Source organism: Anolis sagrei, chromosome 9 (genome assembly GCF_037176765.1).
Source record: "Anolis sagrei isolate rAnoSag1 chromosome 9, rAnoSag1.mat, whole genome shotgun sequence".
In the NCBI taxonomy this organism is placed as follows: domain Eukaryota; kingdom Metazoa; phylum Chordata; class Lepidosauria; order Squamata; family Dactyloidae; genus Anolis; species Anolis sagrei.
In genome coordinates, this window is record NC_090029.1 from 2,771,405 (window position 1) to 2,786,366 (window position 14,962).

Sequence of the window (14,962 nt, forward strand, 5' to 3'; positions counted from 1 at the left end):
TTCTTTTCCTTCCTTCCTTCCTCCCTCCCTCCCTTTCCTCCTTCTTTCCCTTTCTTCATTTCCTTATTCTTCATTTCCTTCCCTCCTTCCTTTCTTCATCCCCTCCTTTCTTTCCCTCTTTCCTCCCTTCCTGTCCCTCCTTCTTTCTTTTTTCCCCTTCCTTTCCTTCCCTCCTTCCTTCCTCCTCCCTCCCTTCTCCTCCCTCCCTCCCTCCCTTCCTGTCCCCCCTCCTTTCTTTTCCTTCCTTCCTTTCTTTCCCTCCCTCCATTCCTTTTTCCTCCCTTCCTTCCTTCCTTCCTTCCTGTCCCTCCTTCCTGTCCTTCTTCCTTTCCTTCTTTCTATGTAAGATATAAATACAATATTAAATGGAAGGGACAGTCTTGAAGTAACGAGAAGGAGGGAAAGAGGGAAGGAAGGAAGGAAGGAAGGAAGGAAGGAGAGAAGGAGGGAGCGAAAGAAGGAAAGAAAGAAAGATAAATAGAGAAGCAAGGAAGGAGAGAAGGAAATAAAAAAGTGAAAGGAAAAAGAGAGGGAAGGAAGGAGAGAAGGAACGAAAGATAGGGAAGGAAGGAAGGATGGATGTAACCAAAGAGCAAAGAAAGGGAGGAAAGAAACAGGTAGGGATGGAAGAAAGATGAGAGATAGGAAAAGAAAAAGAGGGAAGGAAGGAAAGAGGGAAGGAAGGAGAGAAAGAGGGAGGGAAGGTTGGCCACAGCAACGCGTGGTGGGTACAGCTAGTCTATATAAATAAAAATGTAATGTTCCTTTGTGGGATTAACAGAACTCAAAAACTACTGGGCGATTTGACACCAAATTTGGACACAAGACACCTAGCAACCCAATGTATGTCCTTCAGTCAAAAATTGATGTTGTCATTTGGGAGTTGTAGTTGCTGGGATTTATAGTTCACCTACAATCAAAAAGCATTCTGAACTCCACCAACGATGGAATTCAACCAAACTTGGCACACAGAACTCCCATGACCAACAGAAAATACGGGAAGGGTTTGGTGGGCACTGACCTTGAGTTTGGGAGTTGTAGTTCACCAACATCCAGAGAGCACTGTGGACTCAAACAAGGATGGATCTGGACCAAACTTGGCACAAGCACTCAATACCCCCAAATATGAATACAGATGGTATTTGGGGAAATAGACCTTGACATTTGGGAGTTGTAGCCACTGGGATTCACAGTTCACATACAATAAAAGAGCATTCTGACCCCAACAAACAACAGAATTGGGGCAAACATCTCACACAGAACCCCCATGACCAACAGAAAATACTTAAGGCCATCCAATCCAATTATTTATTTATTTATTTATTACAGTCGCTTATACCCCGCCCTTCTCACCCCGAGGGGTACTCAGGGCGGCTTACACAACAAGGCACAATTCGATGCCCGCAATACATGACAACAAAACATAACATCAATAACAATAGCAATTATAACAATGATAACAATTCACCTAAGCAGTCATTATTATCGGCGACACATCCAAAAAACCCATAAAGTAAAAGCAGTTAAAACCATTAAAACAGTAAAAGCAATACAAACCTCATTGCTGGACAGCGTTTAACAGACTCATAGTTGGGTTCTACTTTCCGCACATTGTCAGTCCTATCCATCTGGTTTCCATATCTAATTGTCAGGATGCCCAAAGGCCTGGTCCCATAGCCACGTCTTTACCTTTCTCCTGAAGGCAAGGAGGGATGTTGATGTCCTAATTTCCCCCGGGACTGAGTTCCACAGGTGGGGGGCCACCACTGAGAAGGCCCTGCTCCTCGCCCCCACCAGCCTCACTTGTGATAGCGGTGGGGTCGAGAGCAGGGCCTCCCCAGATGATCTCAAATTCCGGGGTGGGACGTAGAGGGAGATACGTTCGGACAGATACGCTGGACCGGAACCGTAAAGGGTTTTGTAGGTCAAAACCAGCACCTTGAATTGTGCTCGGAACTGGATTGGCAGCCAGTGGAGCTGACACAACACTGAGTTGTGTGTTCCCTGTATGTCGCTCCGGTGAGCAGCCTGGCTGCCGCTCGTTGGACCAGTTGAAGTTTCCAAACAGTCTTCAAGGGCAACCCCACGTAGAGTGTGTTGCAGTAGTCTATACGGGATCCATCTCTCTTCACCAAGGGAAGAAAACATAATCAAAGCCCTCCTGACAAAGAGCCATCCAGCTATCGATATAGATAGATAGATAGATAGATAGATGTGATTCACACACACACACAGATATAGCATAGATTTGAAAAGGGCCCTTAAAGAAGGACAGTGATATGTTGCATGTTCCGGGGTGGGCAAACCAGACACGCTCCACATCAACACTGACACAGAAACAACAAGAAATACTGTTTACCCACGAGCAGAAAGACATTACACATATTAGAAACCAACACTTTACTTTATTTTCCAGATGAACAGACTGGGCCACAGCAACGTGTGGCAGAGGACAGCTAATAATAATAATAATAATAATAATAATAATAACTTTATTTTTATACCCCGCCAACCATCTCCCCAAGGGGACTCGGGGCAACTTACAAGGGACAAGCCCAAAAATCTATCTATCTATGTCTATGTATATAATAAAAGTCAAAGTTTGTATGCGGAGGACAAAAGTGTGGCGGTGTGGTGGTGTATGTGCCAGCATTCTGATTGGCCAGCCTGAAAGCTCCAAGATTCTGATTGGCTGCCGCTGTGGTGCTATTTGCATATGGTCTCTGATTGGCCAGCTTTACAGGAGTCCCTGGTGGAGAAAAGGATTCATGACAGAAACGGAGACATGAGAGAAAGAGATTTGCAAATGGTCTCTGATTGGCCAGCCTCAATTCCAAGATTCTGAGATGACAAAGAGAGGAAAGGAAAAGGCCAGAGGGGGCGGAGTCAGAAAATTACCAATACAGACCAAACTTGGCACACAAAGCCCCCATGACGCACTTGACATCCTACTGCAGTTTGGAGGAGGATGAACCATGGATGATGGGACTTGCAGTACCACCACTCACATTCTGAGACTGCTTTTAACCTCATCTAATGACTGATCAGGACCAAACTTGGCACATAGACCTCTCATGACCCACTTTACATCCTGGTGTGGTTTGGCTGGGGATGGACCATGGATTATGGGACTTGCAGTACCTTTGCTCAATTCCTGAGACCACTGCAACACTCATCCAATTACCGAAAAAGACCAAACTTGGCACACTGAGTCTCCATGACGCACTCTACATCCTGGTGCTGCTTGGAGGAGGATGGAACATGGATGATGGGACTTGCAGTACCTTCACTCACGTTCTGAGACTTCTGCGAACCTCATCCAATGACTGATCAAGGCCAAACTTGGCACACATACCTCTCATGACCTACTTTACGTCCTGGTGTCGTTTGGAAAAATTTGGAGATGGATGATGGGACTTGCAGTAACTTCACTCACTTTCTGAGACCTCTGAGACCCTCGCCAATGACTGATCAAGACCAAATTTGGCACATCCCGGTGCTGTTTGGAGGAGGATGGACCACAGATGATGGGACTCGCAGTACCTTCAATAACTTCCTGAGACCACTGCAAGCCATATAAGTAACTGATAAAGACCAACCTTGATACACAATTCCTTTCTCAAATAACCCGGGCAGCGCCGGGTCCCCAAGCAAATATTTATTTATTTATTTATTTATTTATTTGCTGCATTTGTTGACCGCCGTTCTCAGCCCTAGGGCGACTCACGGCGGTGTACAACATATAAAAGGCAATTTACAAAAAACAATAACGAAATATCAACATTTCAACAATTCAACAACAATATAATTACACTAAACAATCCGCTCCGTCTCATCGTAGAATCATAACCAATCTCGTAATCCGTATTCCGTTCCAGTCGTCATTGCCGATTATTTTAGCACTGGTTAAATGCCTTCTCAAATAGCCATGTCTTTAGGCTCTTACGGAAAGACATAAGGGAGGGCGCCTGCCTGATGTCAACAGGGAGGGTGTTCCACAGCCGGGGGGCCACCACCGAGAAGGCCCTCTCTCTCGTCCCCGCCAGACGTGCCTGTGAGGCAGGCGGGATCGAGAGAAGGGCCTCCCCAGACGATCTCAAGGCCCTCGTGGGCTCATAGGCCGAGATGCGGTCTGAAAGGTATTTTGGGCCGGAGCCGTTTAGGGCTTTGTAGGCCAAAACCAGCACCTTAAATTGGGCCCGGTAGCAAATCGGCAGCCAATGGAGCTGGAACAACAAGGGCGTTGTGTGCTCCCTGCATCCCGCTCCTGTTAGTAACATGGCTGCCGCGCGCTGGACTAGCTGAAGCTTCCGGGCCGTCTTCAAGGGCAGCCCCACGTAGAGAGCGTTGCAGTAGTCAAGGCGGGATGTGACCAGAGCGTGTACCACCGTGGCCAAGTCAGACATAACAGATTAAAAATCTATATAAGTAAAATCTATATAAGTAAAAATGTCATGTTCGTTTGTGGGATTAACATAACTCAAAAGCCACTGGACGAATTGACACGAAATTTGGACACAACACTCCAAACAGACCAACGAGTGACCATCACTCATAACCAAAAAAAAACCTAGTGGAAAGGACTTAAAAACCCTCAAAAGCTAAATGACGATACTGAAAAACAAGCAAGACAGCTTTGTCTCTTGGAAACCCTGTGTTACAATGCCAGGGTTTCCAAGAGACAAAGCGGTCTTGCTTGTTTTGGAAATTGGGATAGATAACGCTTTGCTTTCCAGGGGTTTTTTGGCAGGGATGTTATGAAACAGGAAACACTCGGATGCGATATAGCTTCTCTCCTTTATTGCAACGAGGAAGTGGGAGCGTTTAGACATTTATGGCTTTATTTTGGCTTTATATTGCCTTCTTTCCCGGAACGGAAGCACGCCTCTCAGCGAATGCCATGATTTTGTGGCAATCTATTTGAGCGTCTATTTCCTTGTTCAAGAGCAGGAAGAACCCCACCATTGCTTTATCCTTGCACAAAGTATTATGTTTCCTTGGAGCCAAATCCTCCCTAAGATCTTGTTTCGACTATCCTTTGAAGAACCAGGCTCTGCTCTAAATCCTCTCTAATGCTTAGCAGAGTCTCTGCAAATACTAATTTATATATTTGCCATCTCTTTTCTCCTTCATCTGTATTTAGCAATTATAATATCACAAAGGACGACCACCTTTCCCCTTCTACTACTAGTAGTAACTTGATCAGCACACTGTACTACAACACCCGTGAAGAGGATTTTTTTTCATCTTTTGAGAAAATAACAAATTATTCCTGTTTAATGTGAATGTAATATTCCTATGTTTTGCTGACATTTGCGTTTGTATGTATACATTGAACTTCTATGAGTTTAGATACTTTTGCATCACTGCAATTAGTGGATATTGGCCTTTCTAGTTGAAAGTCTTCTTTCCAATCTGATTGCGTGGTTCTTACTTTGAAAACTACACTGCATCCTGTCAGATCCCCAAAATCCGGAGGAAAGCAAGAGTCATCGCCATTTTGAAGCCAGGCAAAGACCCAAAAAGCTATAGACCAATCTCCCTGTTGTGCAAACTCTACAAAGTTCTGGAGAGACTTATTTTGCATAGAATTATGGAGAAAATAGACCCATGTCTGATTCCACAGCAAGCTGGCTTCAGGAAAGGCAAAAGCTGCACATTGCAAGTGCTGAACCTGACTCAGCACAGAGAAGATGGCTTTGAAAGGCAGCAGATCACAGGAGCTGTCTTCACAGACCTGTCCGCAGCTTATGATACTGTGAACCACCACTGCCTCCTCCTGAGAAAAATGTATGCTATCACAAAGGACGACCACCTCACCCGCCTCAGAGGAAACCTGCTACAAAACAGGAGCTTCTTTGTTGAGTTCCAGGGCCAGAGAAGCAGATGGCGGAAACAGAAGAACGGCCTGCCTCAGGGGAGCGTGCTTGCTCCATCCATGTTCAACATCTACACAAATGACCAGCCACTGCCAGAAGGGACAGAGAGTTTCATCTATGCTGATGATCGTGCCATCACTGCTCAAGCAGGTTGCTTTGAGATGGTTGAACAGAAGCTCTCCGAAGCTCTAGGTGTTCTTACTGCCTACTACAGAGAAAACCAGCTGATCCCTAATCATATATCATATACACTATATAATATCACAAAGGACAACCACTTCACCCGCCTCATAGGAAACCTGCTACAAAACAGGAGCTTTTTTGTTGAGTTCCAGGGCCAGAGAAGCAGATGGCGGAAACAGAAGAAAGGCCTGCCTCAGGGGAGCGTGCTTGCTCCATCCGTGTTCAACATCTACACCCATGACCAGCCACTGCCAGAAGGGACAGAGAGCTTCATCTATGCTGATGATTGTGCCATCACCGCTCAAGCAGGGAGCTTTGAGATGGTTGAACAGAAGCTCTCCGAAGCTCTAGGTGCTCTTAGTGGGAAAACCAGCTGATCCCTAATCCATCTAAAACACAGACATGTGCTTTTCATCTCAAGAACAGAGAAGCATCCCAAGCTCTGAGGATGATTACCTGGGAAGGAATCCCACTGGAGCATTGCAGCGCACCCAAATCCCTGGGAGGAGTCACTCTGGACCATGCTCTGACCTACAAGAAGCACTGCCTGAACATCAAGCAAAAAGTGGGTGCTAGAAACAATGTCATATGAAAGCTGACTGGCACAACCTGGGGATCACAACCAGACACAGTGGAGACATCTGCCCTTGCGCTATGCTACTCTGCTGCTGAGTATTCATGCCCAGTGTGGAACACATCTCACCATACTAAAACAGTGGATGTGGCTCTTAATGAGACATGCCACATTATCACGGGGTGTTTCATCTATGCTGATGATCGTGCCATTACTGCTCAAGCAGAGAGCTTTGAGATCATAGAATCATAGAATCAAAGAGTTGGAAGAGACATCCTGGGCTATCCAGTCCAACCCCATTCTGCCAAGAAGCAGGAATATTACATTCAAATCACCCCTGACAGATGGCCATCCAGCCTCTGTTTCAAAGCTTCCAAAGAAGGAGCCTCCACCACACTCCCCCTGGGGCAGAGAGTTCCACTGCTGAACGCCTCTCACAGTCAAAGAATCATAAAATCAAAGAGTTGGAAGAGACATCCTGGGCTATCCAGTCCAACCCCATTCTGCCAAGAAGCAGGAATATTGCATTCAAATCACCCCTGACAGATGGCCATCCAGCCTCTGTTTCAAAGTTTCCAAAGAAGGAGCCTCCACCACACTCCGGGGTAGAGAGTTCCACTGCTGAACGGCTCTCACAGTCAGGAAGTTCTTCCTCATGTTCAGATGGAATCTCCTCTCTTGTAGTTTGAAGCCATTGTTCCATTGCATCCTAGTCTCCAGGGAAGCAGAAAACAAGCTTGCTCCTCCTCCCTGTGGCTTCCTCTCACATATTTATACATGGCTATCATATCTCCTCTCAGCCTTCTCTTCTTCAGCTCCTTAAGCCACTCCTCATAGGGTTTGTTTTCCAGACCCTTGATCCTTTTAGTCGCCCTCCTCTGGACACATTCCAGCTTAGAGTCAATATCTCTCTTGAATTGTGGTGCCCAGAATTGGACACAATATTCCAGGTGTGGTCTAACCAAAGCAGAATAGAGGGGTAGCATTACTTCCTTAGATCTAGACACTAGGCTCCTATTGATGCAGGCCAAAATCCCATTGGCTTTTTTTGCCGCCACATCACATTCCTGGCTCATGTTTAACTTGTTGTCCACGAGGACTCCAAGATCCTTTTCACACGTACTGCTCTCGAGCCAGGCGTCCCCCATTCTGTATCTTTGCATTTCATTTTTCCTGCCAAAGTGGAGTATCTTGCATTTGTCACTGTTGAACTTCATTTTGTTAGTTCTGGCCCATCTCTGTAATCTGTCAAGATCGTTTTGAATTCTGCTCCTGTCCTCTGGAGTCTTGGCTCTCCCTCCCAATTTGGTGTCGTCTGCAAACTTGATGATCCTGCCTTCTAGCCCTTCATCCAAGTCATTAATAAAGATGTTGAACAGGACCGGGCCCAGGACGGAACCCTGCTTGTGGCACTCCACTCGTCACTTCTCTCCAGGATGAAGAGGAAGCATTAGTGAGCACCCTCTGGGTTCGTCCATTTAACCAATTCCAGATCCACCTCACTGTAGTTTTGCCTCGCCCACATTGGACTAGTTTCCTTTCAGAAGGTCATGGGGGACCTTGTCAAAGAAGGCCTTCCTGAAATCCAGACACGCTACATCCACGACATCATTCCCCGCATCTACCCAGCTTGTAACTCTATCGAAGAAAGAGATCAGATGAGTCTGGCATGACTTGTTTTGGATCAATCCATGTTGACTATTAGCGATGACTGCATTTGTTTCTAAGTGTTTGCAGACCGCTTCCTTAACAATCTTTTCCAGAATCTTGCCCGGTATTGACGTGAGGCTGACCGGACATCGGTCATTGTTTGGGTCATCCTTTTTTCCCTTCTTGAAGATTGGGACCACATTGGCCCTCCTCCAATCTGCTGGAACTTCTCCCGTTCTCCAAGAACTCTCAAAGATGATTGCCAATGGTTCCGAAATGACTTCCGCTAGTTCCTTCAGTACTCTTCTAGGGTGTCGTTGATCTGGCCCTGGAAGGGGAGTTGAACTCATTTAGAGCGGCCAGGTATTCCTGGACGACTTGTTTCCCAATTTGGGGTTGGATGTCCTCTAATCCCTCATCCACTCCATCTTGCTGAGGTTGAAGATGACCTTCTTTTTGTGAGAAGACCGAGGGAAAGAAGGCATTAAGTAGTTCTGCCTTTTCCCTACCATCCCCTGTCAGCATTGCCCCATCTTCTCCTCAAAGAGGCCCCATCGCCTCCTTTGTTTTCCTTTTTCTACTGACATAAGAAAAGAAGGCCTTTTTATTGTTTTTAATGTCCCTGGCAAGCCTGAGCTCGTTTTGTGCTTTAGCCTTCCGGACCTTTTCCCTACAGGTGTTGACTATTTGTTTGAATTCTTCTTTGGTTATTTTACCCTTTTTCCACTTCTTGTGCATGTCTCAAATCATGGTATTTGTCAGCACAAAGCCCAGTTCTGTCCTTTGCATGTCTTGTTTTTCTGGATTCCTGTTTGCAAGTAAGGTAACTGGGTTGTGGTGAGTTTTCCAGACTGTCTGGCCATGTTCCAGAAGCATTCTTTCCTGACGTTTCACCCACATCTGTGACAGGCATCCTCCGAGGTTGTGAGATCTGTGGGAAACTGGACCACTGGAGTTTATATATTTGTGGAATGTCCAGGGCGATAACTGTTGCAAGTCATAGCCCCAAGAATTATCTTTCTCACACTTATTTGAAAAACACAGGGATGCTCTCTATTTTGAAGGTCATGCATTCAAGTTATTCCTGCATCACCGGTGTGCTTGGTATCTGCATTGCAACCGATTCCACAGTATTGAGACGGTCATGGTGGAATTGAGTAACAGTGATCATTGCAACCCAAGATCCTTGAGACTGTTTATCAATTTAGCTTTGTTTTGGTCATTTGCAGGAGCGGTTGAAAAAAGGAGTCCCTTCTCCCAGCCAAAAGCTGCCAAATGATCAGTATAGTAAGTATGACCGTTATTAAATAATTATAATCATTGTTACGAGAGCTGCCTGAAGACACAAGTGTTGCATTTGCACAGACAACTGACATCCGCTCTAGATTCGCATATATTAAATTAGAAAATTATAAACCAACAACAATAACAACAACAACAATGATATTGGAACATTGTCACATTGACATAAAAATGATGACGATGATGATGATGATGATGATGATGTATTGGAACGTTATCACATTTGTAGAATAACAACAACAACAACAGTATTGGAACATTGTCACATTGTCATAATAATAATAATAATAATAATAATAATAATAATGCATTGGAACATTATCACATTTGTAGAATAACAACAACAGTATTGGAACATTGTCACATTGGCATAATAATAATAATAATAATAATAATAATAATAATAATAATAATAATAATAATATAATAACAACAACTACAACAGCAACAGTATTGGAACATTGTCACATTGACAAAATAATAATAATAATGCATTGGAACATCATCACATTTGTAGAATAATAATAATAACAACAACAACAACAACAATAATAATGATAACAACAACAGTATTGGAACATTGTCACATTGACAATAATAATAATGCATTGGAACATCATCACATTTGTAGAATAATAATAATAATAACAACAACAACAACAACAACAATAATAATGATAACAACAACAGTATTGGAACATTGTCACATTGACAATAATAATAATGCATTGGAACATCATCACATTTGTAGAATAATAATAACAACAACAACAACAACAATAATAATAATGATAACAACAACAGTATTGGAACATTGTCACATTGACAATAATAATAATGCATTGGAACATCATCACATTTGTAGAATAATAATAACAACAACAACAACAATAATAATGATAACAACAACAGTATTGGAACATTGTCACATTGACAAAATAATAATGATGCATTGGAACATTGTCACATTGTCAGAACAACAACAACAATAACAACAACAACAGTATTGTTCCAATACTGTTGTTGTTGTTGATATTCTGACAATGTGACAACATTCCAATGCATTATTATTATTATTATTATTATTGTCACATTTAAAAATAATAATAATGTGTTGGAACATTGTCACATTGGCATAATAATAATAATAATAATAATAATAATAATAACAATAACAACAACTACAACAGCAACAGTATTGGAACATTGTCACATTGACAAAATAATAATAATGATGCATTGGAACATTGTCACATTGTCAGAACAACAACAACAATAACAACAACAACAGTATTGTTCCAATACTGTTGTTGTCGTTGATATTCTGACAATGTGACAACATTCCAATGCATTATATTATTATTATTATTATTATTATATTATTATTATTATTATTATTATTATTATTATTATTGTCACATTTAAAAAATAATAATAATGCGTTGGAACATCTTCACATTGGCATAATGATAATAATAATAATAATAATAACAACAACTACAACAACTACAACAGCAACAGTATTGGAACATTGTCACATTGACAAAATAATAATAATCATGTGTTGGAACATCTTCACATTGGCATAATAATAATAATAATAATAATAATAATAATAACAACAACTACAACAGCAATAGTATTGGAACATTGTCACATTGACAAAATAATAATAATGATGCATTGGAACATTGTCAGAACAACAACAACAACAACAACAACAGTATTGTTCCAATACTGTTGTTGTTGTTGTTGATATTCTGACAATGTGACAACATTCCAATGCATTATTATTATTATTATATATTATTATTATTATTATTATTATTGTCACATTGACAAAATAATAATAATGCGTTGGAACATCTTCACATTGGCATAATAATAATAATAACAACAACAACAACAACAACTACAACTACAACTACAACAGCAACAGTATTGAAACATTGTCACATTGACAAAATAATAATAATCATGTGTTGGAACATCTTCACATTGGCATAATAATAATAATAATAATAATAACAACAACTACAACAGCAACAGTATTGGAACATTGTCACATTGACAAAATAATAATAATGATGCATTGGAACATTGTCACATTGTCAGAACAACAACAATAACAACAGCAACAGTATTGTTCCAATACTGTTGTTGTTGTTGTTGATATTCTGACAATGTGACAACATTCCAATGCATTATTATTATTATATTATTATTATTATTATTATTATTATTGTCACATTGACAAAATAATAATAATAATCATGCGTTGGAACATCTTCACATTGGCATAATAATAATAATAATAATAATAATAACAACAACAACAACTACAACAGCAACAGTATTGACAAAATAATAATGCGTTGGAACATTGTCACATTGGCAAGATAAAAATAATAATATTACATTGGAACATTGGCAGAATGATAATAATAATAATAATAATAATAATAATAATAGCAGCATTGGAACATTGTCTCATTGACAAAAAATAATAATCGGTTGGAACATTGGCAGAATGATAATCATAGTGTGTCAGCACTGGCACATTAGCAGAATAGAGAATAATAATAACAACAACAATAACAACAACAACAACAACAACAACAACAATAATAATAATGTGATCCAATGCAACAATCAGCAGAGTGATCTTGTCTGCTGTGGACTCATCTTGTTCTGTTTCTAATAATAATAATAATAATAATAATAATAATAATAGTAATAGTAATAATAATAATAATGCTGGAACATTGATATGTTGGCAAAATAATAATAATAATAATAATAATAATAGTAGTAGTAGTGCTGGAACAGTGTCACATTGGCATAATAATGATAATAAAAATAATGGGATTGGAATGTTGGCAGAAAAATGATAATAATAATAATAATAATAGCAGCATTGGAACATTGTCACATTGGCATAATAATAATAATAATAATAATAATAATGGCATTGACACATTGGCAGAATAAAATAATAGTAACAATAATAATAATAATATACAAGGGAGCCCCCGGTGGTGCAGCAGGTGAAAGTGCTGAGCTGCGGAATTTGCTGACAAATTTGGCAATTCTAATCTAGTGAGCGGGGCGAGCTCCCTCTGTTAGCCCCAGCTTCTGCCAACCTAGCAGATTGAAAACATGCAAATGTGAGTAGATCAATAGGTACCGCTTCGGCGGGAAGATAACAGCGCTCCACGCACTCATGCCAGTGGCCACATGACCTTGGAGGTGTCTATGGACAACACCAGCTCTTTGACTTAGAAAGGGAGATGAGCACCAGAATCCCAGAGTTGGACATGGCTAGACTTAATGCCGGGAGAAACCTTTACCTTTACCTGTATAAATAAAAATGTAATGTTAGTTTGTGAGATTCACAGAACTCAAAAACCACTGGACGAATTGACATCAAATTTGGACACAAGACACCTAACAACCCAGTGTATGTCCTTCACTCAAAAACATTGATTGCGTCATTTGGGAGTTGTAGTTGCTGGGATTTATAGTTCACCTACATTCAAAGAGCATTCTGAACCCCACCAACAATGGAATTGAACCAAACTTGGCACACAGAACTCCCATGACCAACAGAAAATACTGGAAGGGTTTGGTGGGCATTGACCTTGAATTTTGGAGTTGTAGTTCACCTCCATCCAGAGAGCACTGTGGACTCAAACAGTGATGGATCTGGACCAAACTCTACACAAATACTCAATATGCCCAAATGTGAACACTGGTGGAGTTTGGGGAAAATAGAATCTTGACATTTGGGAGTTGTAGTTGCTGGGATTTATAGTTCACCTACAATCAAAGAACATTCTGAACCCCACCAACTATGGAATTGAGCCAAACGTGGCACAACAGAAAATACTGGAAGTGTTTGGTGGGCAGTGTCCTTTGGTTTTGGAGTTGTAGTTCACCTACATCCAGAGATCACTGTGGACTCAAACATTGATGGATCTGGACCAAACTCGGCACGAATACTCAATATGCCCAAATGTGAACACTGGTGGAGTTTGAGGAAAATAGAATCTTGACATTTGGGAGTTATAGTTGCTGGGATTTATAGTTCACCTGCAATCACATAGCATTCTGAACCTCACCAACGATAGAATTGGGCCAAACCTCCCACACAGAACCCCCATGTGGGCCACAGCAACGCGTGGCAGGGGACGGCTAGTAATATATAAATATGTAACACCAGGTTCCAATTCTACTGACCTTCCTGATCTCGCTGTGCAGCTTGTGTCTGTGCCCTGAGCGTGATTGTGCCTCTTTTCTCTCCTTTGTGTGCCGCACTCAGTCTTCAAGCCGGTCTCGGCCTCCGCCAAGCTCTACCTGAACCCTCACGCCGAGACGGAGCTGCAGACGCCCAAGATGGACTGGAGCATGGAAGTCCAGAGCATTGCCGTCGAACTGACCAAGCCCCAGGTGAGCCTCTGCGTCACGTTTAGGAGCCGTGCTCGAGCTCCTTCCTTGGGATGTCCGTTTTGTCATCTCTCTGATCAAATTTATGTATTTATTTATTTAAGGGGACTCAGAGCGGCTTACAAGGTATATATTACATACAATATATTATATTGGGTTGTTGTAGGTTTTTTCGGGCTATATGGCCATGGTCTAGAGGCATTTTCTCCTGACGTTTCGCCTGCATCTATGGCAAGCATCCTCAGAGGTAGTGAGGTCTTTCTCCATTGGGTTGTTGTAGGTTTTTTCGGGCTATATGGCCATGTTCTCGAGGCATTCTCTCCTGACGTTTCGCCTGCATCTATGGCAAGCATCCTCAGAGGTAGTGAGGTCTGTTGGAACTAGGAAAAAGGGTTTATATATCTGTGGAATGACCAGGGTGGGACAAAGGACTCTTGTCTGCTGGAGCTAGGTGTGAATGTTTCAACTGACCACCTTGATTAGCATTTGATGGCCTGGCAGTGCCTGGGGCAATCTAAATGCTTAACTGAAATTTGATGTGATTTTGAACTCACTGCTGGAAATTTGAGTACTAAAGGAACATTTTATTGGTTCTCCTTAATAATAATAATAATAATAATAATAATAATAATAATAATCTATATATACATATAAATGCTCTGTGCATAATGAGTACCTTAAAAACAAAACAACCAATGAACGAAATCACACCAAACTTGGCAACAAAACGTCTCACAACACAAGGAGTGACCATCACTCAAAAAATTATGATTTTGTCATTTGGGAGTTGTAATTGCTGGGATTTATAGTTCACCTACAATCAAAGAGCATTCTGAGATCCACCAATGATGGAATTGAACCAAACTTGGCACACAGAACTCCCACGACCGACAGAAAATACTGGAAGGATTTGGTGGGCATTGACCTT

General features: G+C 41.6%; 1 protein-coding gene across 3 annotated transcripts in view; it reads left to right on the plus strand.

Moving 5' to 3' along the window:
* The window catches only part of VPS13C (vacuolar protein sorting 13 homolog C), a 264,400-nt gene that overhangs the window by 50,916 nt on the left and 198,522 nt on the right, over positions 1 to 14,962 (plus strand). For all 3 annotated transcript variants that reach the window (XM_067471235.1, XM_067471236.1, XM_067471237.1), the window contains exons 12-13: positions 9,516 to 9,573; positions 13,910 to 14,037. In XM_067471235.1, the coding sequence (XP_067327336.1) occupies positions 9,516 to 9,573; positions 13,910 to 14,037 (186 nt within the window). The remainder of the gene's footprint in view (positions 1 to 9,515; positions 9,574 to 13,909; positions 14,038 to 14,962) is intronic.